Source organism: Cryptomeria japonica, chromosome 6, assembly GCF_030272615.1.
Source record: "Cryptomeria japonica chromosome 6, Sugi_1.0, whole genome shotgun sequence".
Taxonomy (NCBI): Eukaryota; Viridiplantae; Streptophyta; class Pinopsida; order Cupressales; family Cupressaceae; genus Cryptomeria; species Cryptomeria japonica.
The window spans coordinates 235,462,771-235,490,010 of record NC_081410.1 but is presented as its reverse complement, the minus strand read 5'-3'; the positions used below and the strand labels follow the sequence as shown (position 1 = coordinate 235,490,010).

Below are 27,240 nucleotides of genomic sequence, written 5' to 3'. Positions count from 1 at the left end.
TTGAATGTTGGAATGAATTTACAGTGAGTGAATGATTAGACAAAAGACTTATACAAGTTCTTGGTGATGGTTTAGAACATTACCATGATTAGACGAAAGATATGGTCTGATCAACACTTGTTGTAGGGAGCTCTAGTATTACTATGTTGTTGTCTAAATGTATTAAGTTGCTGCTAAAGAGTTGTTGAAGGTTGACCATGTTGCTAAAGTTTTCTCATGTTGCCTAAGTGACTGCAGTTGTTGTTGAAGTGTTTCTGAAGTTCAATAGTGTTGTTGAAGTGCTGTTGGAAGGTATATGATTTGTTGGTAGGATAAAATGTCTTTTCTCATTGACCATCCATTAACTTGGAAAGGGTTGTGTTTAATGGTCATTTTGATTACATGGGCACTGGAGAGGTGGCAAAATGCCATATGATGCAGGTTGTTGGTAGTTGCACCAATGAGGTTATTGCTGTAGATGCATGTTGAGAAACCAAATAACTATTGGAATTTTTCTCTGGTGATTGTTGGGTTAAAGAAAATGAATGTGAAAGATGAATATTTGCGAATGGGCAATTGTTCCTTTTCCAAAGGCAATTATCTATCTTCCTTAGAGTCAAGCAGCCAAAGAGGGGATAAAAGGCGAACTTATAGACATTTGAGAGCTTTGGTTGGCTTAGGAAGTGACTCATGGTGGATTTGAAGAGGAAAGGAAGGCGGTACAGACTTCATGTATTTTTAGGAGTAGAGAGAAGGTAGGGGAATGTGGAGATTAGGAGTAATAGTCCGAAAGACCATTGTCATGGCATTGTATTTGTATTGACAACTGTTAGTGATGGGATGGTGAAGACATACCCTTCTTGATATTTTTCATTCTTCTTGGGTTCTCTCTAGAGGAAAACATTGTGTCATGTGATCTATTCCTTTTGTTTGTTCTTGGTTGTTTTATTGTATCCTTCTTGCTATTTGAATTTCATATTAATAGGTGTTTTTAATCCCTTTAAGAGTAGTTTGCTTAGGGCTGTGTGAAGAGTTAATTTTGAAATCTATGATTGATGAGTCATTAGGGTTAAATTCAATGATTTATGGATCAATGGTTTTTTGAAGATGAAAAAGCTTGTTTGGTAAAATTTGTTATAACATTTAATGTTTATGTTCTTGTATTGTAAATATCAAGTGGGAGAATGGTAGGATTAGACTTGCCATTCAGCTTGCAAGTCCTAGTATAGCAATATTATAAGGTGGTCTAGAACTTAATGTTGTAAATAATATTCTATGTGTATGTCTCCAAAGATCATAGAATGGGTTGCCCGTGTGGTAGTTGGAGGTGTAGGATACTTGGTGAGTCTGTATTTGTGTGAGCACTCTTGATGTTTACTCCTTGTCTTTGTAGTCCAAGTTTTTAGTGAGCCACATAACAAAAAAGTGGTGAATAATTGCACAAACTTGACAAGTTTTTGCCAACTACTCATTCATGCACAACAAATGTGGAAATTTGTTTGAGATGTAAAAAAGTGATTTTCACTTTAAAAAAAAACATTTTTTTGCTATCTAATAAGTTATAAAATTGGCATACACCTTGAAGGTCTATGGGGTGTTGAAAACCTTCATTTGGGCTTGTTACCAAAGGGTTTGACCCTCAACTTGACCATGCACTACGATAGGAAATGAACAAGGCTGGAAGACCTCACTAGGGGTGCTACTCCCTAACCTTCACAAGGGGTGCAACCCCTCAACCCCACTAGGGGCATTACATACAAATCCTCACTAGACTCATTTAATACATTTTGAAATTGTATTTTGCATAGTTTTCATATGTTTTTATAAACAAATTTAAGTACTTTTTAAGTTTGATGAGTTGAAAAAATCTGGTTTGTCATTTGAGTATGTGACTATTGGTTAGAGGTACATGTGGGATGAATAATTATCAAAGGGTGACAATATTGGTTTTAAGAGATATAGTGTGAGAGGTGGGTTACATTGTTAGGCATCATGGGACACTTGGCATTTGCATGTATGCATGTAAGAGGAATCTATGATGGGGGTTACATGTAAGACAATTATTGTGGACGTTACATGCTGATTTCTACAAATGGGGCATTTGAATTTGTTCCTTGTCACAATGTGTGTTTAGGTATGGCCATGCTTTATTTGTTCTATCCTTATGTGGGGTTTTTTGTCCTATCTATAAAAGGACACCACTTTTAGAGTGAAGAGTGTAGAACCTGCTAGGAAGATTCTTGTAACTCCTAGGCATGTGCCACGTGGTTATCTTGTATAGTTTCGTAATGCCACTTGGTGGTTTTCTGCCTTGCTTGACCTTTATAAGTATGCACATGGTCACTTGTAGTAGTAATTGTACGATCACTTATCTAGAATTTCAATCAATAACTACAGGCCACTTGTTTGTAGTAATTGTTTGGCTAGTCCATATAAACTGTATAGCTTTGGAGGGGCTCTCTTAGCAATTGCATGCCTCGACTATGATAGATATGTGTTATACAATTGGGCCAATCCCTAGATTTATTGAAATTGGTTTGGCTTTGGTAATTATTTAGCATGATCAACTTGTTGGAACTTGGACCTATACAAAAGATTGGTACAATGGCTTGCTAGGTTAAGTGCATTGAATAGCCAAAATGAAGGCCTTTCAAACCCTAGGTGGTGGAATGACCTCTATCCCAAAGGAGCTTGATTGGCGAGCAATGGAATTGAATACAATTACTTTCTTACTATAGAAAAGCACCAATCAACACAAATCTTACTTAGATCCCCACTTTTCTTAGGGATGGGTTATGTTCCATCAAAACCAATCTAATCACCCTGATGCAAGGTGAGAAGCACTAACTCATTGGTAGCAAATGGCAGGAGAAAGAATCCAAGCTTGAAGATTCTGTTCATCCCAAATAACATTTAACAAAATAAAAAGGCCCTCATCTTTCAATTTTATCGTTGTATGAAGAGATCTTATTTCAAGAGAACTTCTCAATGGATAATTTGGGTTAGAGATAAACAACATGAACTACATGAGCTACTACATGCTTACTCATCCTAATTTTTAGGAGTAGAAGGATCCAACAAACACTAAGTAGGAATCAAAACCAATGATTTTGATTAGAGGTGCCATTTATCTATTGCTTTTGGAGGGACCAGGACATGGGTGAAAGTAAGCTTAAGGCCCTTTAGGCCTCCCAATATACCAAAGGGTAGACAGATAGAGGAATTGATCCATCCTAAACATCTAAAGGCACATCAATCATGATGGCCTAGGGCAACTGTGTGCAGAACTATTTCAACCATCAAGCAAGAGCTGAAGTTCCTGATCAAACAGGGGCCAGCCTTCTTGGGCCAGGGGCATCACAATGAATTGAGAAGATTAGGAGTGGATTTTTTATGTAGTTTAGAAGATCTTGCAATTGCTTGCACCTGCTTTTTAATAATATGTGAAGAGCACAAGCACTTTACAAATTGAAATACATGTAAAATCCTGATTTTATCTGGAGTAATTGATTGTATATCTGAGAAGCATGTTATGCTTAAATATATTTATCATTGTTGCCCCTCATTCTTTTAGTTTTCTCTAAATTGAATTGGTTGTTTATCTGTTCTGGCTGGTCCCTGTCTTTGCAGAGATGTTGGAAGGAAGGTAGCCAAGCTTATTGCATTGGCATTGAACCTGGATGTGAATTTCTTTAATGAGCCAGGGATGCTTGATGAACCGATTGCTGTTCTGCGTCTATTGCATTATGCTGGTAGGTTTACTTTGATTCTTGCTCTTGTGAATTGAGATTGGCTGTCAGGATTCAATACACGGGGAAAGAAATGTGTTTTTTTTATGACTATAGGTTATCAACCCTTCACAGGCGAAGTGTCCAATCCAGAGCTGGGCATATATGGTGCTGGTGCTCATACGGATTATGGATTGATAACTCTACTAGCAACAGATGGAGTGTCAGGCCTCCAAGTAAGCATTTCTTCTTGATCAATAATAAGAAAAGCATCTTTTCTTCGCCATTGCATGGTCATATCGTTTTTCCAAATACTTTCTGTTTGAGATTAAATATCAAAAGATGTCTCTTATAATGCAGATATGCAGGAATAAGGATGAAATGCCTCAAATATGGGAAGATGTGCCCCCTTTGAAAGGGTAAGTAGATGGTAACTCCTTTGATTTATGCTTTTTGAGATGCTTTTGCATAGACTTAATAAGTTTCCACTAAACTGATTGTTTCTGCATAATAAATCCTCCCACATCTGAAAGATATGAAAAATCTGCAGCACCTTTTTGCTGGAGAAGTTCTGTGCGCATTTATAGAAATTAATTTTTTTTTATTAATTTGTACTTGTTCCTTGTATGTTGTGTACTGGTCATTAGTATCTGTTTCAGGCATGAATGCTATCTTTAGAAATCTAGGAAAGTGGCTCTTCTGTATACTGCTCACTACTTTTTAAACATCACACCAACAATTTTATTGATGTTTGTAAGGCAATGCAACCTCTTTATAACATATTTTAGTGCCAGTGCATAGATTTCTTAGAACATTTTGGTTAAAGTTACAACAGCTTTATGTATATTCAACATGCAAATTTTGCAAGTCTTTTGGGATATACTATGAACAACTCCAATTTTTTACCATAATTCTCTGCGTGATGAATATCCGTATTTTGTTATTCTTGCTGCATGCTTCTGGTTGATTCTTTTTCCTTTGAATTGAAACTATACAGAGAAATTTCAAGATTGACCTTTGAAAGAAGTGTATTATCAATAGCATCTTGTATTGTTTTGAACTAAAGAGCTAAAAAAATTGATGGAAATTGTTTTTTTGATAATGCCTTTGTTAATTGATCATCAGCTGTAGCTTCATGCACCCTCGCCTTTTCCCTTGAGATGCACATCCTTGGACTTGTAGCTGGCATCACCTTGGAGATGATTCTTTAAAAATGTATCCAACATGGGTGCTTTTTCCCAAAATGGGAAATCTATCCAAACTTGTAAGTCAATTTGGCACATGATTCCAGTTCTAGGAAGTATGCCTGTTAGATCCTCATAAAACCAATGAAAAAGTTGACTGTTTATAAAACTATTTGTAAGTTACATTTATGTATGAGCAGTGTTCTGTGGTGATGCATCCCTCACCAGAAATTGAGCTGTTTGAGGGATGGGGATGAAACATCCTCTGCTTCCCCCTCACTGCTGCCTACAGGGGGAGTCCCCAAGACATCTCTGGCAAAGCAGCGATTGTCTTGGGTCCATCTCCACTCATAGGGACATTGGGGGATTTCTTGATGTCCTGGGACAGCCAAGGGATGGATGCCTAGGCATCCATTAGCAAAGTTTCTCAATGTTATGATAATGATTTTGATTTGTGTCAAAGCTTTGAACAAATAGACAACATGATGGTATGTACAAATGGTTGACATTGGAAGAAAGAAGGTATACTTACATCTTATTGAAGGCCAAATAAACTGTTAAAGCAGCTGCTACTGTTTTTGTTTACGTGGATATACATTCTCTTATCTTATATTTCTTAATTTGTGCTCACTGACACCTTGGGCTTAGTAGAGAGTGGAGGAAGTGGTGAGGATGGGGGTGGTGCTGGATGTTATCAAATTTTCATAAATGTTTTTGAGTTTCTGCTGACCACTGTAAGAAGTTTCCAAAACCAAAGAAGAAAATAAATAAAAGATTCAAGAAAGATGATATTGCTGTCTTCAACTGTGCAGTCCTCATCATTTGGACCGGTCAGATTCCCCACCTTCACTGTTAAGCTCTCTAAAGAATAAAGATTTGGTTAGAACTAATGAGGATTTGGTGTTGGACAAAACATAGTAATAAAGTTATGAAAAATGGTATGTGCCATGAAGGTTACTGTGGTCTCTAAGGCCATTGGCCTTGGTGGAAGAAATATACCCCTTGACACCACAGCAAATCCCTACTCTGATTTAAAAAAGAAAAAGAAAAAATTGTTTTGGTCCCATGTTTTTTTGGTGTGTTTGTATCTATATGTAAGTATGCATAAATTTATACATATTATATTTGTGCCACCAGCGATTGCCCCTTGCCATCCCCAAATCTAAGTCCATGGTCCCCCATCTCTGAAACCTATCCCCCCCTTTGGAAATTCTGTGGAACACTGTAAATTAGTTACTCCTATAATAATAGAAGTATAATGTTAATGTGTACATTAAGGCAATGTATCATGTATCATTAAACTTCTTCCTGAAATAATTACACTATATTCATTAATCTACTCTAATTATGTTATCAACCTATGATCATAATCTATTAATTTTCTACAAAGGTGAGTGTGCGTCTAGATCATAGTTGATGAAATTGACAATTACTCGGCAATGAGCCTATCAGGAGGTCAAGTTACTCATAAATTTACTAAGGGCCAAGCAATGTAGAAAATTTGTAGTTTAATGAAAAATTGCTTGATCGTAGGTAAACTTGGTGAAACTCATGTTTCTTGAGGGTTTAAACCATAGTCAGTGAAAAAAATTCAATTTTTGTGACAAGAAATCAGAGATGAAAATGAGCATTATTGGTCTGAAACATCAAATAGCACAAGCTATAGGTCTTCTGTTCACAACTTGTTGGATAAGGCAGCCATGAATGACTTAAGAGATCTACTTGTTGTTTCTCTTATGACACCCAAACCACTGTAGAAAGATGCATCCACTGTTGTAGCTTCATTCAACACTACTTACACTCCTGAGAGATAATAAAACACTCACCAAAGCAATCCAAACAACAACATTCAGATTTTTGGCTGCTGTTTCTAACTATACAACACCTTCAAAACCCATTCAAATTCCTTGCTACCCCCAAAATCCCATCAGCAAACCCTTCCAATAAAATATTAATAGCGAAACCCTCTGTTGAAAGACTCCAATCTGATTGCCTAGCAAAGGCAAAAATAACCCAAATTTATAAACTTGTTTTGGCTCCCTTGTAATGCCAAAAATATGGTTCAATCTAATTGTACAACACTTTCAAAAACGATTCAAACTCCTTGCTATCCCAAAAATCTCATCAGCAAACCCTTCCAATAAAATATTAAAATATTACTAGCAAAAACCCTTTGTTGTTGAAAAACTCAGCGAGTACTTGTAGAACTCGCGAGTCATTTGCCCAGTCGAGTCACTTGCAGATGATTTTATGTAATACTCGCTGCGATTTTTGGCCCTAAAAATCGCGAAGTTGTGCGGTTCAGACACAAAAAACTCGTCCAGAACGCAAACGAAAGAACACATTTTTTAAGTTAAGGTTTTTGGGGGCAATTCCAAGGCACGGCGATGGCGCAAATCTAGGGCTTGATGACGAGAGCGACTGCAAGGCTCGACGATAGGTGCCACTACAAGGCTCGATGATGGTGCAACTCCATTTCTGACGATTCTTGCATTTGTTCAGAATGGCCTTCATTTCGTTCATCAATAATATTTCATTATTTGCTGTATGCAAAGATCGATGGCCATACCTAGTTACAATAGCATCATTAGCATCATATGATATATTAAAATATTAAATTAATTAATAAGGGACTTTTATAAAATTAAAAATAAAAATGATAATAAACTATAAGGTATATTATTAGACTTTAGCAATTATTAAATTTTTTAAATATATTAAAAATTAATATTAGTATGATTTAAATAGTATTCTTTTAATATATGTTTATTCTAATATAATTAAAAAATAAATTTAATGACATTAGTTTTATATAAATGTGCGTTTTTGAAGAATATTTTAAAAAATGTACTTTCAAATGTTTGATAAAGTTGCCAAGTTATTGCCGAGTTTTTAAAATTTTTTTGGACTTGTCGAGTCATTGCCGAGTCCGAGTTTTTCAACTATGGACTCTAAAGACTCCAATCTGATTGGCTAGCAAAGGCAGAAATAACCTAGATTTATATAAATGTTCTAGCTCTTTTTTCACGTCAAAAATATGGTTTAACAACTAGGGCATCACCTAAAACTCTCAGTTGCACAACCAGCATGGAGGATAGCTGAAACACCTCCAAAAACACCACACAATTTCTGCAAAAACCCTCTTCCTAAAGACTCCAATCTGATTGCCTAGTAAAGGCAGAAATAACCTAGATTTATATAAATGTTCTAGCTCTTTTTTCACGTCAAACATATGGTTTAACAACTAGGGCGTCACCTAAACTCTCAGTTGCATGACCAGCATAGAGAATAGCTGAAACACCTCCAAAAACACTACACAATCTCTGCAAAAAACACCAAAAAGCAAATCCTCAAACTTGCAATAAAAATTTCTTGAATATTTCCATTCTTTTTGAAACCCTGATCTACAACTGTGAGAGCAATTGTGTTTAATGAGGTAGAAACACACCCAAACCATCTAGGGAGGATCTTACGCCACTGAAACTAGTGCTTTGATGAGGGTTCTCATCCTCTATCAACTTTGGAAGAACTTCTTTGTTCACTTCATATATTCTTCTTCTAGATTCAGCTGTGTATAACTTTTTTGCATCAACGTTTCGAATCACACTTCGTGATTCACTCTAGCAGCATCCTGTTATGTGTGCAAATTGTCCATATAGAAATGAGAGCCAAATTCCAATTTATAGGGTTTGGAGGGAATTAGGGCACTTTTGAAATTGAAACCCACATCACCTAGGCATACAACTTTGGGGGTTAAAACATAACACTTCAATATTTAAACACTAAAGTGAATAATTAAATTTCAAATTATTACTTTAGTACGAGTATTAAAAATAATATCCATCACCTTATGGAAACCCGCCAAGACACCGAAAATGGAATGCCGATCATGTCAGAACATAATTGTAATGTGGTGAAAATTAGGGTTTCCACCATTAGATGTAGTAAACTGTAGAACCACTAATTTTTCTTAGGGACCATTACATTAGGGAAAGATAGGAATTAGATAGATCTAAACTAAATGGATCTGGATTCTGATCTGATTCCCCTTTTGGTGGGGCTTTTCTTTCCCTTGAATTGAATTGATTTGAATTTGTTGATGATGCTGAAATTAGGGTAAATGTGTGGATATTGAAGAGATCAGGCATAAACGGTGATCTAAAATCATCGCATGGAGCCACAAACTTGGATTTGAGCAATAAATGAATATTCGGATTTGTTCCTAGAAGGTTGACTTGAATTGTCAGGACCACGGTGCCGGTCGCCGTGGACCTCCAAACTTTTTGTTGTCCAAAAGGGAACCTGTTCGTCTCTATGAACTATGTCGATCTTGAAAATTATAGCTTTATACTTGTTCCTGTACACAGAGGAGAAGGGAAAATGGTTGGGAATAGGGGTTTTTCTAAGTCAAACCTTGGTTTAGGAATTAATCTTGAATGAAATAATGCAAATACTGAAATAAATAATGGAAAGATATACCTTATATCTGCAATTGTTGATGATGATGCTTTGCTTCTTGAATGTAATCACATATGTTGTATGAAATGGCATGAACATGACAAAACCCTAATCACACACACATGCTTGAATAAGATTGATGTAACTTTGCTCTACAATGGTTGAATGAAGAATATGCAGCCTTGAGATTTCTGAAAATTCTTGATGATGAATGCTTCATGGATGCAAGATGGCTAGATTGCTTGGAGATGGAGACTTACGATTCTTGGATGAAATTAGGTTGATCAAATGTCTTTATATAGGGGTATCTAGGTCATTTACCGATTAGGCCAACCTCCAATGGTCATGCGGAGCCACGAAGTTGAATTCTCGTTGGAGAGATAGGATCCTTGCCCCATTTCAAAATTGGGCCCTACTAAGAGGGACCATGGCGCTAGGCACCCTGGTCCAGGACCAAGGCGTGGGTGCTTGGGTCCTTCTTAGAAAGGGACCACAATAAAGCCCTAGGGAGAAGGGTACCCCACCAGGGAGTCCATCAGTGGGTGTACATGGCATCAAAACTAGAGAATGGGCACAAAACGGACCTAGATAGGTGATGAGGATAGGACCTGCTAAAGTAGGGGCACAAACATGAGGTGTAAATTGTCCTGGTGACAATTTACGATGCTACAATAACTGATGTTGAAAGATGATCATTGGTGCTAGATGGTAACTTATTATAAATAGCAGTGTTCTCCAAGGACTAAGGAGAAGAAACCAAAAAAAACCCGAAAAGACTGGTGCCAGATGAGCACTTACTATCAATAGCAATGTTCTTTAAGGACTAAGGAGAACAAGCCCAAAAAACCTAGAAAGATCGTTGCTAGACGAGCACTTACAATAAATAGTAGTGTTCTTTGATGACTAAGGAGAACAAACCCAAAAAACCTAGAAAGATCCAAAAAATCCCAAGACGATAACTGTTGTTGAAAACCAAGAAATTGTAATTTGAGCTCTCCAAGAACATTGGAACACTTCCCGCACACTTGGGAACTTAAGGAAAACCCCGAAAATTGACCACACTCATAGAACAAGGTGGTGTTAAAATGGGGACATTACATTAATATAATTTCTTTATTTTTTTATTTGATATGATCCTTGAGAGAGCCTCAACCACCATAGGCAGTATGCGATCACAAGTTACATCTCAAGTGAGCATTGTAGGGCTTCTTATATTGCTCCTCATGTAACGTGAAACATTTGTGACTTTTGGGTTGAAGAGGAGAATGGTTGAGTTCCTTTCCTATTCATTTTAAGTGACCCCTTTGACTCAAAAAGCTATTGGATGAGAGATGACTTGCATTGCTTTCATTAAGCCTTTCTAATGTATTGGTTTTGGTTTTTTGGTTCTTATTAAATCACCTTTTGACTTTACTCCAATGTAAGTTGAACTTTTCTCTATTAAAACATCAATTTATAAATTTCGAAATAGGCTTGGTTCAAGTAGGATAGAGATAATGCCAAACCTATGGATGCAATTCTCAAGTAATTTACTAAAAATGAGACATTAAAACTTTTAACAATACATTTCATTATTAATGATTTAGAAAAAACTAGAACATGATAAATCAATATAAAATACTTTTCTAAATTCTCGAGTCTCAAGGTTGAATGTGATAGCTATCGATTTCTAAGAATTTAAGTTTTTGTTTGTCTTGAATACTGGAATTAATGCACAAGTCTCTGAAGTGATGCTTAGGAAGTCATTCCAATTTTAGTAGAATTGATTGGTTTCATGAATAGATCTTTTATTTTGAAAATATTTCTTGACTCAACAAATGGTTGTCTTTTCAATTGTTAAACACATTTTATAGGAAATACGGATATTTCAATATGTTGTTCTTATTCTTGAGTCAAAAGTGTTGTGTAATTGCCTTTGTGAATAAATTTTCATAAGTGGCTAGACAGATATGCCCATGATAGCAATGAACACATTTCAAACTTGTTTGTTGTGTGCAGAGGATTTATTGTTAATCTTGGTGACATGCTTGAACGTTGGAGTAATGGAAAATTCAGGTATGGATTCTATTTTAGGTTGCTTTAGACTTTCTTCTTACTCACTCTTTACTAGCATGTCATGAAAAAATGATCATTGAATAATTTGTCATCCTTGTTGATTGAATTACCAATTTCCCACACTTTCCTAGTGCACTTTTAAGATAAAAGTTAACAACCAATCAATAATGCCTACCTGATCTTACAGCTTTTGCTGGGTGAAACTTTCTAACCAAATTATAACAATTTATAGTACAATTGATTTCTAATAAGTAATGCTTAGATATTCACGCAATCACATTATTTTATGTACTTGACAATAGCTATGAAGATGATGAATCTCCATATCGTTATTATTGTTTTTTGTATCAATTCCTTTATACATCTAGACATGGCCTTTGCCCGTTAGCCTTTGATGATTCCAAACTAATGTAGTCTTGATCTTCATCTATGAAAGCATTTGTCTTGTGCTTTGCAGTTGCATTGGGAACTGAGTTTGAGAAACTTGGAGGATATGAATTCATCATCAGTGCTTTGCCTAGAATAAGGAAAGTTCATCCATGGGCTATAAATAGTGGAACAAGGGGATCAATTAAGGTATGGTATACAAGTAAGACAATATGAATGGCAACAAATCAAATAACATGCAATATACCCTATAATCAGCAATTTAAAGCAACAAAGGAGATCATATTTTTCCTTATTAAACCAATTGATGAACAAAATTTCTTCTGTAATTTTATTGACCTTGCTTGTAGGATCAACATGTTAGTTTTAGGATCAGAAATGAAATAAGCAGAAATACAACAACACATAAGACAATGAGCACGATGTTTACCCTGGAAAAACCTTCCTTCTTGAGGGAGAAAAACCCAACAAAATATATCTCTTATATATAGTATGAATAAGAACAGAAATCTGCTTTGCAAATCAGACCCACCACAAGGTCGAATACAGTGAATAATGATGCCTTCCCTTGGTGCAAGAGTACACATAAATATGCTTCTCAAGAAATCTTATCTGCTACTATAAGAAGGGCGATCTGCTGCTGGAGGGGCGAACTTCTTCTTTGAAGAATGCAAACTTGAATAAAATAATAATGAATCAAATGAGCAAGGAACACGTTGCTTATATACATTTCTAGGGCGGTCTCCTCTCTAGGTCGGCCCTAGAAGAAAGTAATATTATGAAACATAAAAAAATTGAAGGCAGCCGACTTGCCTTGATACTTCATCATTTAATTATATTAAAGAGAAAAATATCTCCCGAAGCTACCAAACACTAACACTCCCTCTTAGCTAGGGAGGTTTTTTTTCCAGATATCTACATCATGGAGTCTCTCAACATAACGCCCACAATGGCTACATCCATTTGTGGAAAGCTCAAAGGTTCATCACGTGGTCTCTCAACGTGACGTTGTCATGGAGCCTCTCAACATGACATCCACCATGGCTACTCCCATGTGTGGAAAGAAAAACATGTGCACAAGTGTCCATCACGAAGTCTCTCAACAAGATGTCATCATGGAGTCTCTCAACATGACGTCTCATCTCAGTCTTAGAGATGAACAAGGGCTCGCACCTCATATTTCTCTATCTCAGAGAAATATACACTACAAGGGCTTTCACCTCATATTTCTCCGTCTCAGAGAAATATACACTACAAGGTCTTTCACCTCATATTTCTCTGCCTCAAAGAAATATACACTACAAGGAATCTTCATGATGATGTGACTCCCTTTGAAGTTCCAAGTACTTGCATCAACCTCGTGATCACCTCATCCAAGGTTGCCTCTGTTGGTTTGTCAGACTCCCTCTGAAATGTTAATTCCTCCTCTTTGAAGAAACTAATCACAATGACAATCTGAATAGGTTCTTCCTCTTTGAGAGATGTCTCTAGTTATGTGCCACCAACTCAGCCCCATGGCAGCAAGCCGTGTCTCCATTCTTCAGTTTGCGTGACTTCCTCACAAGATGCATCGAGCTCTTCCTCCCTTGAATGCAATCTCTCATCATCCTTATGCTCCTCGATCTGTCCTGGAAGCATCTTTAGAGAGATTACTAGTAGTTCATAGAATCAACCTATCCTGAAGAGAAATACCAATGCTAGAAGCATACATGATTCACTATTCCAAATAACTACATAAAAGATTCATGAACATTATTCAACGGTATGAAATACTTATCTCTTTATTGTCTAATCTTCCCTTTAATCCACCGTTTGTTCTTTCCTGATCTTTGCACCTAAAGATTCATATCTGCTCGAGATGTGCCTACAATAGGAACAACAAACTTCCGTTGAGACGGTGAATGTACCAACAACAAAAATTCCGTATCATAAGATATGAATAGAAGCACCAATACAATTTGTATCGCTAGGAATAACCCTCAAACAATCCAAGCAGTGATCAAACATTTCAAATGAAATACTTATGCATATACTGCAAATGACGCCTTGGACAATAATCTGCTTGGTTTCACCGAAGTTCTATTCGCTAGATATAGTCCTGCCAGCATGTTCAACTTTTGCTTCCTTTTGAGGTCCTAATTCCGTTCCAAATGGTGCCGCCAGTACTCAATATCCGTAGATGGAGAAAGGCTTCGATTGGTGAGTGGCCAGAGCCGGAGGCTACGCAGCCACGAGAAAATCTGGAGTCACTCCAAATGATAGTCGCTATACTCAGATTTGTGTGTCCTTCGCGATTCCTGATGATGTATAGTGTTCGCGGTCCTGGGAGTAAATTGTGTATTTTTTCGATGGATCTTACAGGCTCACGCAGTGCTGTATGATAAGATAAGAGCTTCATAGTAGACACGAATGTTCAGGCTCTAGATGTTCAATCTTTTCCACTTATCCACCTCCAATATAGACGTCTCCTCTTGAGTGCGACACCAGTAGACTACATAAGATTCAATGCCACGCCAGTAGAAATGAAATAAGCAGAAATACAACAACACATAAGACAATGAACACGATGTTTACCCTGGGAAAACCCTCCTTCTTGAGGTTGAAAACCCCAACAAAATATATCTCTTATATATAGTATGAATAAGAGCAGAAATCTGCTCTGCAAATCAGACCCAACACAAGGTCGAATACAGTGAATAATGATGCCTTTCCTTGGTGCAAGAATACACATAAATATGCTTCTCAAGAAATCTGATCTGCTGCTGGAGGGGCGAATTTCATCTTTGAAGAATGCGAACTTGAATAAAATAATAATGAATCAAATGAGCAAGCAACAACTTGCTTATATACATGTCTAGGGTGGTCTCCTCTCTAGGTCGGCCCTAGAAGAAAGTAATATTATGAAACATAAAAAAAAATGAAGAAGGCCGACCTGCCTTGATAATTCATCATTTAATTATATTAGAGAGAAAAATATCTGCTGAAGCTACCAAACACTAGCACAACAAGAACATCGTTTATGGTCTTCCGGTTGAATTTAGTATGAATATACAAAAGACCATATTGTTTATTGTAGGGAAGATCATTAGAAGTGAATATTATATGAGGAATATTTAAGTCGCGGGCTCTTAATGAAGTGGGGCTAACAACAACCATGTTTACATATTTAATAGAAGTTGAAGAAGTGGAAGTTGTAGTTGTAACGAAGTTAGTTGAATGGGAAGGAAATGGGTTGGTGTAGATTTGAAGTTGTTGATTGGGTTTTGCAGCATATCTATTTTCGCTTTGTTTCTTTTCACTTATTCTAATATTACCTTTGTCAATGTGGTCTTGCACAAGATTGTAGAGACCATACATCTGTCTGTATCATGTCCTTGATCTTTTTGATATTGATAGAAAGTTTTATCATCGTACCAAACCAGATAAGGCTTATCAGAAGGAAGAAGCCTTATATCAGGTAGAGTGATTAAGTTGCCTTTCTACAACTTCTACATAATACTATACTAGGAATTGGCCAGTTTAGAAAACTGTCTTTGCTTCTGATGTACCATAGTAGGTACCTTAGATTTTGTAGGTATAGTGATTATGCTAGTTTGTTGAAAGGGTTTATTTTTATTATTATTACTAGAAGAAGACGCACCACCCCGATTATTAGAGTGTGTTGATGAGGTAGAGCCTCCATACTGAGTCACAGATTGTTGATAATCATGCAAGGCAGTGCATAAATGAACAAAAGAATTGTATTTCATGAATGAAATTTCATCTCTATGCATTGGCTACAAGTTTTTGATGAACATACATTGTACATTGGAATCAGGGAATACATAAGGAATTTGTGAAAGGAGAGATTGATATCGGAAGATAAAATTTGTCACTTTTTTGTTAGGTCCCTGCTTACAATGAATGAGTTCAATGAAGGTGATTTGTGGACTAATGTTTACCTACAAATGTTGTAAGAGCTGATTTATCAGTTGATCAAATATATAGATAGAATTTTTTGGGATAGAGAAAATCCTATCCAATGTGGTGTCCTTTAGTGATTGCAAGAATAGTTTCGCTAGCAATGCATCTTTGAAAAAAATAATTACACAACATAGTGAAAGCAAAAACATGAGATTGTCAGTTCCCTTTCTTACTATACTTTTCAAACCTTGGTGCTTCAAACCCTTGTGGTAAAGGTGTATTAAGGATATGGAGAGCTAAAGGGCTAAGATGATAATATGGTTGCAAAGAGGTGTTAGTTAAGTTGGAGAGCTGATTTTGCATTTGTCGCATTTTTTGTAACAATGTGTTAAGCACAAGATTGATTGAATTTGTGGAAGTGTGTTGACGTGTTTTTTATGACATCATCTAACGCAGAATAAAGTTGCCTAATGGTCACTTCACTCTCTCTTGATCAAAGTGCGATTGCATGCTAAGATTGCAAGAAGGTCAAACAATCGACTCCAAGGTTCCTTTATGCTACGGACGTGACTCAGTTGGCTGATGTGATTGCTGGTAATCCAAGGGGCCTTACGTTTGGATCGTTCTTTTTCTTTGCTGTGGCTGGAACTCCATCATCGGATATGGCAATTCTACGATGCTGCTGCTTCGAACGGACTAAAATGAACTGAAAATAAAGGGGAAAAGGGGTTTAGAAGGATCTAAATCTACTCCTAAGGGCAGTGATATCAACATTTAATGCTTCGATGGACAAATTCCAAATAAACCAAGCTCTGCTTCGCCAAGATCAACTACAACTCTGCAAGAACCGGTGCAATCTTCTGGGGATGCTAGAGGATTTTCAAATCGAGAAAGTACATTTGAATACCCAAAAACGACGCAATCCAAACGACCATCCACAATCGAACTTAGCACAAGTTTAGGGGGTTCAGGCTAACTTTACACTGCAACTTACAATCAACAAGATGCAAAAAGTATGAACCATGGAAATTCATCAAACACCATTACATTCTCCATTGAAATCAAAGCACTATACTACTTCTACTCTAAGTGAGGAAGGTGAAACCATGCAAGTTTTGAAAAAATAACTTAAGTGGACACCATCAGAGAACAATGTTTCACTGTTATTATTTCAAAAACTTATCACAACAATTTCATACAAATCTCCCTCCTTTTCAAATGAGGTGGGTCACCCCTTTATATAGGCTCCTGGCATTGACTACATGCAAACCCTAAAGATTCCCCACTCAAGATGCAACAAGGTGGGAATCGGCTATTAGCCCACTAAGCCCATATACAATTATTCTAAAAGCCCAAAAATGTCATCCATCAGTGCATTAAATGCAACCCATTACATCAAACATGCCCAAAATACAATAAACATTCCCATGCAAGAAATAAATGCCCATCATTCTCCACACGACGGCTACATGCGACAGGAATCTATCATAAAATCATTAATACGACGGTTGCATGCAAAAGATTCTTTATGCATTCAACATGCATTGATCGGTCCACCACTTGGTCAAGATATCCCCGTAATAAGTGCACCACCACAAAGACATAAATGCACCATCATCTCTTGGACATGACGACTGCATGCACAAGGAATTTGTCATTAATTCAATATGCGCTGACTTGGCGAGAAATCCTTGGAGGGAGAAAACTTCAAGAGAGAGAATCTTTAACTCTGGAAGCATTTTTTTTAAGTTTTTCAACTTTCCTTGCCTTGAGGAGATTTTCAACAATTTTCCACCATCTCCTATTTTTTAGGATTTTTCCTAAAATTTAGGACCCGGATCGAAGAGAGAGAGAGTAATCTCTCACGAGTCCAAATCTGCAAAAAATTCCGGATTTCGACGAGATCTGGTGCCTAAAAATAGATTTTTCAAAATTTCTACTGAGGGGATTTTTGCGTTTCCATTCTTCCTTGAACCTCAAAATTTCCTTTGCCTTGGAAATTTCCTAGGCGTGGAACGTGGAATTCAACTTGGCATAAGGAATTTCATTATTTCCATGCCTTAGAAAATTCTCAACTTCCTGACTGGACCTAGAATTTTGACTTTGATAGAGGAAATCCATCCTTTCCATGCTCTTCCTTGATACCTTGACCATGCATACCTCTGTTTGGTGCCCTCCCGACACTTTGGGCGGTATTATGCATTGAGGGAGGAATTCATGATTTTTTAACATTCTCCTTCATTACCTCCCTTTGGCACCTCCTTCTTCCCTTGGGCTCTATTTCCCAAGGAAGGAGGAATTTCTTCTTTTCTTCATCATTCCAAGAGCATTCCACTTGGGCGCCCTACCTTGGCTTGGGGCGGATTTTGACAAGGAAGGAGAAATTCATCAACTTGGACCTTTTCCGTGCATCCTTCATTTTGGCGCCCTTCTTAGGTACAGGGTGCAATTTTGCATTAGAGAGGGAATTTCATTGCATTTTGAATTATCCATGGGTGCCTTACTTGAACGCCCTCCATCTTTGCTAGGCTCAATTTACACCTTGGTAAGGAATTCCCTCATTTTTGTCTTTTCCATGACCACCTAAGTTTGCTGCCCTTGAGCTTTGTTGGGCGCTAAAATGCTATGAGGGAGGATTTTCTGGTTTTCTATGAATTCCAAAGCACCTTGAGTTTGGCGCCTTTTGACCCTCTTGGGCGCTATTTTGACCAAGGCAAGGATTTCCTTCCTTGAACACTTTTTCCAAGACCATGTGAATTTGGCGCCCCTCTTAGGAGTAGGGCGGAATTTTGCTAGGAGGAAGGAATGCATTATTTTATCCATTATCCTTGAGCATACCATTTTGGCGCCCTCCTTCACTTTTGGGCACAATTTCAACCTAAGGGAGGAATTCAACATTTTTTTTCTCCTTCCACGACTCTTTCACTTTGGCGCCCTATCTGAGAACTGGGCGCATTTCTTCATATATCATGAAATTTTGTTATTTTTGAATCCTCCATGACACCTCCAGTTTAGCGCCCTCTTGGCAGTTGGGTGTGAATTCCTCCGAGTGAGGGAATTTCAATCTTGCTTCTTCCAGACTTGGATGAATTTTTTGAGCCTTCCCTTTTCAGGAATAGATTTCCAACACTTAGCCATTTTTGACTCTCTGTGTCTGCTTTCTGACTTCCCAGATTTAGAAATGATCTTCAGGAAAGTTTAGTCTTCAGCGTCTTCAAGGATGTTCAGTTTTCAGTGTTTTCCTGTGAAGAACCTGCCAAAAATAGATTTTCCCAAATAGTAAGTGTTCCAAAATGTTAGGGTTTGGACAAAATAGGTTAGAAAAGAACTTACTAAAAATAGTAAGTTTGATTTTGGCAAAATGATGACATTTCGAGATTTAGTAAAATCTCTAAAAAATAGGAACTTTCTAAAAATAGAAAGTTGCTCTGTTTTGGCTCCAATTTTACTAGGAGGTTTCTTGAGAGGTCTTGATTCCAGTGATATGTTCATTTTTTCTAAAACCCTATCAGAAACCCCTAAAATCTAGGACCGAAGGACAAAACCCTAAAATGACCAAAACAGGCCCTAGACTTAACCAAATTAGCTCAAACGAAAAGCAAACTTGATCAAATTGACCCCACTCACTAGCAAGCTTAGAGAGATTGACGAGACTGCTACGAAAAGTAGGGGGTCCCCATCTAGAATGGGGCGATGTGTGAAAATGTCACAACAGTGTGCACTATAGAGGTTTGAATGGTAGAAGTTTGAGTTGCTGTGGATGTGGTGGTAAAAGCAAGCTAAGATGTGAAAAGTGGTTGCGAACCAACCAAGGGTTGATAAGTACCAAAGGGACTAAAAGTGGAACTAGAGGAACATCTAATAGAAAAACCACCAGAAGGCATAATCGTTGTAAGAGGTGAGGTAGTCACCATGTGAATAGTAGCCCCTAGGATCAGCATAGATAATTGTGTGCCAGTGATATTAGATTGTGAGTCTCCCATGTTCCCAAGAATGGATGCATAAGAAGGCACATGACTTTCAACAATGTGTACTAATGTTCTAAAAAACTCGAGGCCTTTGTGATATGAAATTGACATGCTTCTTAGGTTGTCAACAATAGGCACTGCTTGAGTATATGATTCATGTGATAGTGCATCTTGAAAATCTCTCATGTTCTCCTCTAGATTCTGAATTTACTCAAAGGGAACCCTAAGAGTATCCTCATGAGCAACAAGAGGAGGAGAATTGGGAGGTGTAGAAGGATTAGAACCAAGATATGGCAGAAAATAATTAGGGGGTAAGCCCATAAAAAGTGCTTCGTTGTGAAACTTGGTTCAGTTAAAAGAGGACTATTAGGACATTTTGAATGTGACATGTTTATGTATCTGAGAGTCCTTACTATTTCATCAAAAGTAGACTTTGTTGTGAAACTCACAAGAGTATCACAATGCACAACCTACCTATCTATTAAAGCAATAGAGAAGTATATGAGTTGGAGTGTTTTAAAATGCTTTTGCTGTTTGCAAAAATTAAAAAGAAGTTACTAAGAACGTTAAGTTCCGTTCATGAAAATATAAGAAAATTAAATTCTACAAATAAAAGTGTTTTTCTTTGAGAATTAAACTTTCTACTACATTTGGATGAAATAAAAGTTATTTAACAATCCGACTTATGCTTTTTATAAAGTTTTATACAATTTGGAAATGAAACTAATTTATACTTGATTTCAATACTATATTCCACTTGTAACAAACCGATAAGAATATCTATTGTAATTTTATACACTAGGTTCATTAATCAGACTTATATCCTTTTATTTATGCCCTAGATTGTAATCAGATTTGTGACAAATAAGTTAACATTCAGTAAAATCAGAAAGTAAGTACTCAGTGGACAAACACACATACCCTGGGAAAACCTCCAAGGAGGAAAAACCCAGCATTAAAGACCCACAGGTCAGATTATATATTCTCCTCTTAAATGCACAAATACAATACTTAGCTTCTCTGTCAGATCTGGTCCTTTTGTGTAGCAGATCTGCACTTTCTAAGTTCTCCAAGTTTGTATAACATAGCCTATGTCCTCTTGAACAAATTCGCACAATTCTGAATGAATTCGCTTTCTCCCTTGTAAATTCGCCCTTTATTAGCAGAGCTGTTTTCGCCTTTGCTTGTTGAATCAATGAGTGAATATTGACTTGCAAATGTCTCTTATTTATACACATTTTAATCCTTAATTGCAAGTCGGCCTCCTTTGGTTTTTGGCGCCAATTTAATTAGGTGGCGTGTATTTAGGATTGGGCTGGGCATATATTAGAGTCATGTTACCCTAGGATAGGGCCCGGACCTAAAGGGGGTTCGGATGTTGCCTTAAGGCAATCCGAACCCATACATAACCCTAGTTACAAACAACATCTATTTCTATACAAAGAATTGCAACTTGGTAATAGGAAAAATAGAAAGTATACGTTATAAAGATGCTTTTGTGACTTATTTGAACCCTCTTCTACAAACACTAGTGCGACACATGGACTACAATGCGGCATACTGTCGTCCTATACAGATGGGAAACTAGTCATAGGATGTTAAATTTTTTGTGCTTACACGGAAACGAAATATATTTCAAGCCAAAAGACCATGCATGAAGATAATACTGACAAAAATGAATAAAAGATATTTACTCTAATTGTTTAAACCATAGTAGTAAAAATCGTTTGGGGAAAAAATCAGCAGACCAAAAGTATAAGAGTTTTTGAAAAAATCAGGAAAAAATCAGCAACAGATTGGGAAAAAATCGGATTTAAAAAAAAAAACATAAAAAATTGTAGAAAAAGAGACAAACTTTAAAAAAAACAAAACTTAAGGGCATTTCCATAGCATAGAGATATAGAGAGCAAATAAAATAGAGTTTAACCCATGAATTGTAGAAAATATTTTTTTGTTGTTTATATTCATATTGCTGATTACATAGGCAAATATTCAGTTAACTTTTTAAGAGGGCAGTCAGCAAATACACCAATTAGTTGTCTAAGTCTGAGATCAATTTTTAGCTAAGTCTATGAAGTAACCAAGATCAAAAGTTAATAGACAAATAGTAAAGTGATCCAAGAATTTCATTGTGATTGAGGAAAGGAGTTTTGTAGAGTTAATTCAATATTTTAGAAAGCTTATGAAATCATATTCCATAATTGCAATGGTTTATATCATACCGACAAAAAACGTTTGGGGAAAAATCGGTAAACCAAAAGTATACGATTTTTTGAAAAAATGGATAAAAAATTGGATTTAAAAAAATCGTAAAATATCGTAGAAAAATAGACACAAACTACTTTTTTTTAAAAACTTAAGGGCATTTCCATAGCATAGAGATATAGAGAGTAAATAAAATAGAGTTTAACTCATGAATTGTAGAAAATAGATTTTTGTTCTTTATATTCATATTGCTGATTACATTGGCAAAGATTTATTTAACTTTTTGAAAGGGTAGTCACCAAATAGCTGTCTTAAGTCTGAGATCAAAGATGAGATAAGTCTATGATGTAGCTGAGATCAAAATTTATCAGAAACTATTGTTAGGAATTTTGTAAAAGTGGAAGCCATTTTGAAGTGATCCAAGACTTTCTTTGTGATTGAGGCAAGGAGTTTTCTAGGGGCAGATCAATATTTGAGAAAGCTTATCAAATCATATTCCATAGTTGTAATGCTTTATATTCCTTGATGGCAATTGTTAAGTCTTTTATATGGGGTAGAATTCAACAAAAGATATTTATTTAGCTGAAGTAAAAGATTAGCAAGCCACTGGTTATGGCAATACCTATCTTGCAACTATTATTTTAGGTAGAGACAAATTTTAATGATTGTGTGTTGGAGGCTGTTTTATTACAAGTATGTAAGCTTGTTCTTTGTCATTCATATTTATTTCGTGGAGCACTTTGGATATATTTCTCACATAATGAATTGTATGTCTTTGTTTGAGCAAAAATTAACTAGATCAATTATAAATCAAAAATCATATATCTATATCTATATATATTATATATGTCTTCTTCAAAAATTTAGTGTTGTGCTAGAAACACTCCATTGGTGAGGTAGCCACCAAGGTTCAAACCCTTGTTGGGCCATTGAGCTTGTGGGCTTGCTGCCTTTGTTGGGTCATTGAGCTCGCGGGCTTTCTGCCTTTGTTGGGTCATTGAGCTCGTGGGCTTGAACAAGTGAAGTGTGGGGAATGAAATGATGAACCCCCGAAAATGGCATCGTGGGAAGAGATCCTCTGTAAATGGTCTCTCTGGGATTAGACCAAGCTAAAACCCAAGTTTCCTCCATCAAAAAATAATATATATTATATATAAAAAATTAAATATGTACATTATAAATTTTACATTATTTTTTATTTATAGTTTATTATATAACTATTAATATATATTCATAGTCTATAATAGTTTAAATTTTAAAACTACTTTATAGAATTTACTAGTAATTATAAACTATAGGGGTTCGCTCCTTCCCTGCCAAAATGCCATCTATGATAGTGCATAATATCATTAATTTTAAAGCTAGTGTATAATATTAATTGTATACTTGCTCACATTAGAATCCATGGGCTGCGATGTGCAGAGAGCTTGAGTCATATCGAAGCTGCGACTTAGAGAAAAATTTCCAGCTGCTTCGATACTATCTCATATGCCCCCCACAATTTAGGATGATTGAGGCCCTTTCAAATTTGGTTGATGACTGCCATTACTCCTCCCACTCCTTTATTTAGGGATTTTCAAAGGTTAGAAAGAAACTAAGGTACAAAATACAAACTTTTTCAACTTTGATTCCACATTGACTCGGACTTCGTCTCAAATCAACCCTATTTCTAAGCAATTCAGTAATTTCACGAGTTTCTCTAGGGTTTTGCAAGTTCTTACAATGATTTTTAAAACTTTTTTTGCCATTTTTTTGGGTTTTTAAAATGACTTAAATGCAAAAAATATTGAAAATTGGGTCAACGATTTTTCATGAACAAGGATTTTTTTAGGGAATAAATTGGCTAGCTCTAGGATTTAGGATTAATCGGGTATATTTGCAATTTTTTGCAAACTATTGCTTCTATGGTTTAAACTATGGAAAATAAATATAAGGAAACTAATAAAAGAGAAATAATATCATTGAGGGTTTCCAGTTGTTTCCAATCCAAACAAGCTACATACAAAGGAGAAAAAGGAGAATGTTGGATGGTTGTTTAGGAGCTTGTCTCAGTCAAACCCTCATTTTGGTATTTGTACCTCCACGAACAAATAGATTGGATTGAAAGATAAAAGTGTATGATAGTAGAAGTAGATTCAAGCAAATGTAATGCTAAGGAATAAAATATTGATTGATTATAATGATAATATTAGAGATAAATAATGCTAGTACTAGGATATCGTTCACAGTGAGAAGGAAATAACAAATTGAAAAAGAATCACTTGGAAACTGTTAAGGGTCTCTAAAATGATCTTGAATATTGTAGTGTGCCTGCCATTCACTATCCCACTAAGAAAAATAACATGCAAGAGATAGAAAAACCTTTGTAATACCAAAGCTTCAAAATTTCAAGAGTTTTTTTGCAGAGTCAATGCAAGTGTGTGAGAGAAAGAATGAATGTTCAACATTGAGTATTTGGAAAGCTTCCACATGCAAATAGAAGGCCACAAATTTCTCTGTTGAACACATTTGTCTTTTCAGGAGTGTTACACTATCAGATTCTTGAGAAGGTATTGCTCCAATAATCACTTGAATTGTGGATTTTCGTGGGACACTAGCAGGTCGTGCAGACATCTACGCGTAGCGCTTCTGTTCAAAACTTTTGGATTAAAAAACTGAAATTGGGGCTAATTCTGCTAGCAAATTGACATTTTGATATTAACTTCAAGTTATAAATAAAATATATTTAAAATCTCATATTAAAGGTGTTGTGTAGTGTGAAATTGCAGGGGTGTGCAACCTGCAATTTCACACTACATAAGTGTATGAAAATTATCTCTTTCTATTTGAAAAGTTGTGTTACTCATCCAATGTATAGTGAGAATTTCTGTTGATAGTGTGGGAAGATCACAAAAAATGATGTGATTCCCTTTGCATTGAAAGAGGCATATACCTTATGCAAACTACAAATAAAATTATGTACAACACTTGAATATTCACAAGCTTTGATAGAGGGGTTTGGAATAATACAAAAAAACAAACATGCCATGTAATATTTTTGGGCCTCAACATATGGTGTAAGTTGAAATAGACACTAAATACCTTACACAATTTTTTTTGGTTATCCAGAAGCACAAAACGCATGCCAAAATTTGTGAGTAGATTGTAGAGAACAAGAATTTATGCTCACAAAGAAAAAAAGAACAAACACAAGACAGGACTTTACAAATCAAAATACTTGAGTGTTATTATTCAAAGCTACAAACATTTAGATTAACAATAATCAAAATACAAAGCTTGCAATTATTTATGATATGTATTTAATAAGTTAAACCATTAATACAAATTACAAAATGCTATTCAATGGAGATAAAAAAATTGCTTAAAGCATAACAATTTCATCACAAACTCAAAAATGCTAAAATAAACATTGATACATGAGGTTTTATAGCATTAAAGAAAGAGAATAACAAAATAGGGAGCAAATACTATCTTGTAATCAGTCAACCATAGGTAAAATTTATCAATTATTTTCCTATAACTAGTAAAGTCTTACACAAGGATGTGACATAGGGTTAATTAATGAATTTTATGTTTAACATATTAGGATTCATTATCATAAAAGGTGCATGCATAGTTTGAGTCATGAAATTGCATCTAACATAAGAAAATCATCATTGACATACATTTGTAGTTTACACATTTTATTGACATGAATTATGTTGTAGTAATATACATACAAGAAAATTTCTCTCTTAAAATAATTTTTGAAAATTTCCTCTAAAAAGATCTTCTCTGCTTTACAATGTGCACACTACTTATTTATAAAGTTTTCTATACACGACTTAGAAATATTAACTCTTAAGACCTAAAAATAATATCAAATTTCCTAATTTTAATCCTTCTACATTCATTTCACTTTTCCTATTCAAGTGCAAAATTTTCATTTTTTTAAATTATTTTCTCTAATTTAATTACAATTTGCATGATTCACAAATAAAATATCTTTGCATACCTTAATAATTTATTAAGTTTTAAAAAATTAAATAAATCTAATCATGTGCAAATACTAGTGATAAGCCAAGGGGAACCTTTTTATGCCATTAAATACATAATTATACTCTCATAGGCCACTTTGATCAACTTGTATTGATTATTGGATGGCTAGGTCACTTGCTAATGTGTGAAGATTCTTTGATGAAAACTAAATTTTAGTTGTGTGCCTTCTCCATTGGGCAATATAGTTGATATACTTCCATATTTTATAAAGTCCAACCATTGTAGAGTGATGTATGAACCATATTTGATATCAAATCTATTGATGTGTATTTTGTGACACCTTACAACACAAAATAAAATATTGAGTATCTTATCCTCTCTTGAACAAAATCTCCTCGAATGCAAAGCTGTGTGATCATAAGAGGTGGCTCCAAGGTTTCAAATGTCAGGTCTTGACGTGTGGATAGACTCAATGGTTGATGTGATTGCTTGTAATTCAAGGGGACTTACATTTATGAATTACAATTGGAATATGAACATCAAATGTATTAATCATGTGATGCTTCTTCTCCTAAACTAATTCAAACTCAAATAAAAAAAGGACAAAAGGGGAAAGGGTTTAGAGAATCTATGCTAACTCCTAATTCCTAAGGGCAATGACAATAATGAATGATGCTTTGATAGACAAATCCTTCATGAAACTACTTTCTACTTAACCAGAGATAGCTCACAACGCCATAGAAAGAGTGCGATCACCTAAGGAAGTGAAAGATCTTCCTATTCTAAACATTCTGTTCAAATACCCAATACTGGTGCAATCCAAATGATGTATTCACAATCAAACTTAGCCACAATAGTAATTAGGCTCAGGCTAACCATGCAAAACAACTTGCACTGAACAATTTTAAATGGTATGAACCAAAGGATTCATCAAATATCATCACACTTCTCCTTCATAATCAATGAAATTTATCTAATTTGAGGATATAACAAGAAACCATGCAATATGTAGAAGAAACACCACTATTCACCATAAATTCAATGAAAAGAATGTTTATTTACATGCCTTGGTAACAATTTCTGCCCTCCCTCCTCTTACTCTACTCGCTATCTTATTGCTATTTCATTACTAACTAATGAACTATTAATGCTTACAAATGATAGGTTTGAGCCTTATATAGCTATCCCAATACAATTCAAAGGCCAGGATTGATTCTAAATCAATGGCCGAGATTACATGATGAAACCATAATTAGGGTTAGTTACAACTAACTCCTTTGACCAATGAGATAATTACATTTTTGTGGACACATGTCCTTTGAATGCCGACCAATGAGTGATGAGATTAGGTACATTGAACTTTGTGCCTCCACATGTGGTAGTTATCCTCCTCGT

At 35.7% G+C, this 27,240-nt stretch overlaps 1 protein-coding gene across 6 annotated transcripts in view; it reads left to right on the top strand.

The window, feature by feature from the left end:
- The window catches only part of LOC131077307 (2-oxoglutarate-Fe(II) type oxidoreductase hxnY), a 134,529-nt gene that overhangs the window by 40,035 nt on the left and 67,254 nt on the right, over positions 1-27,240 (top strand). For 3 of the 6 annotated variants that reach the window (XM_058014774.2, XM_058014773.2, XM_058014771.1), the window contains exons 5-8: positions 3,610-3,731; positions 3,825-3,943; positions 4,068-4,126; positions 11,348-11,404. In XM_058014774.2, the coding sequence (XP_057870757.1) occupies positions 3,610-3,731; positions 3,825-3,943; positions 4,068-4,126; positions 11,348-11,404 (357 nt within the window). Of the gene's footprint in view, positions 1-3,609; positions 3,732-3,824; positions 3,944-4,067; positions 4,127-11,347; positions 11,405-11,861; positions 11,981-27,240 lie in introns of all 6 variants that reach the window. The other 3 variants (XR_009113576.1, XR_009113575.2, XM_058014772.1) reach the window with 3 other exon arrangements.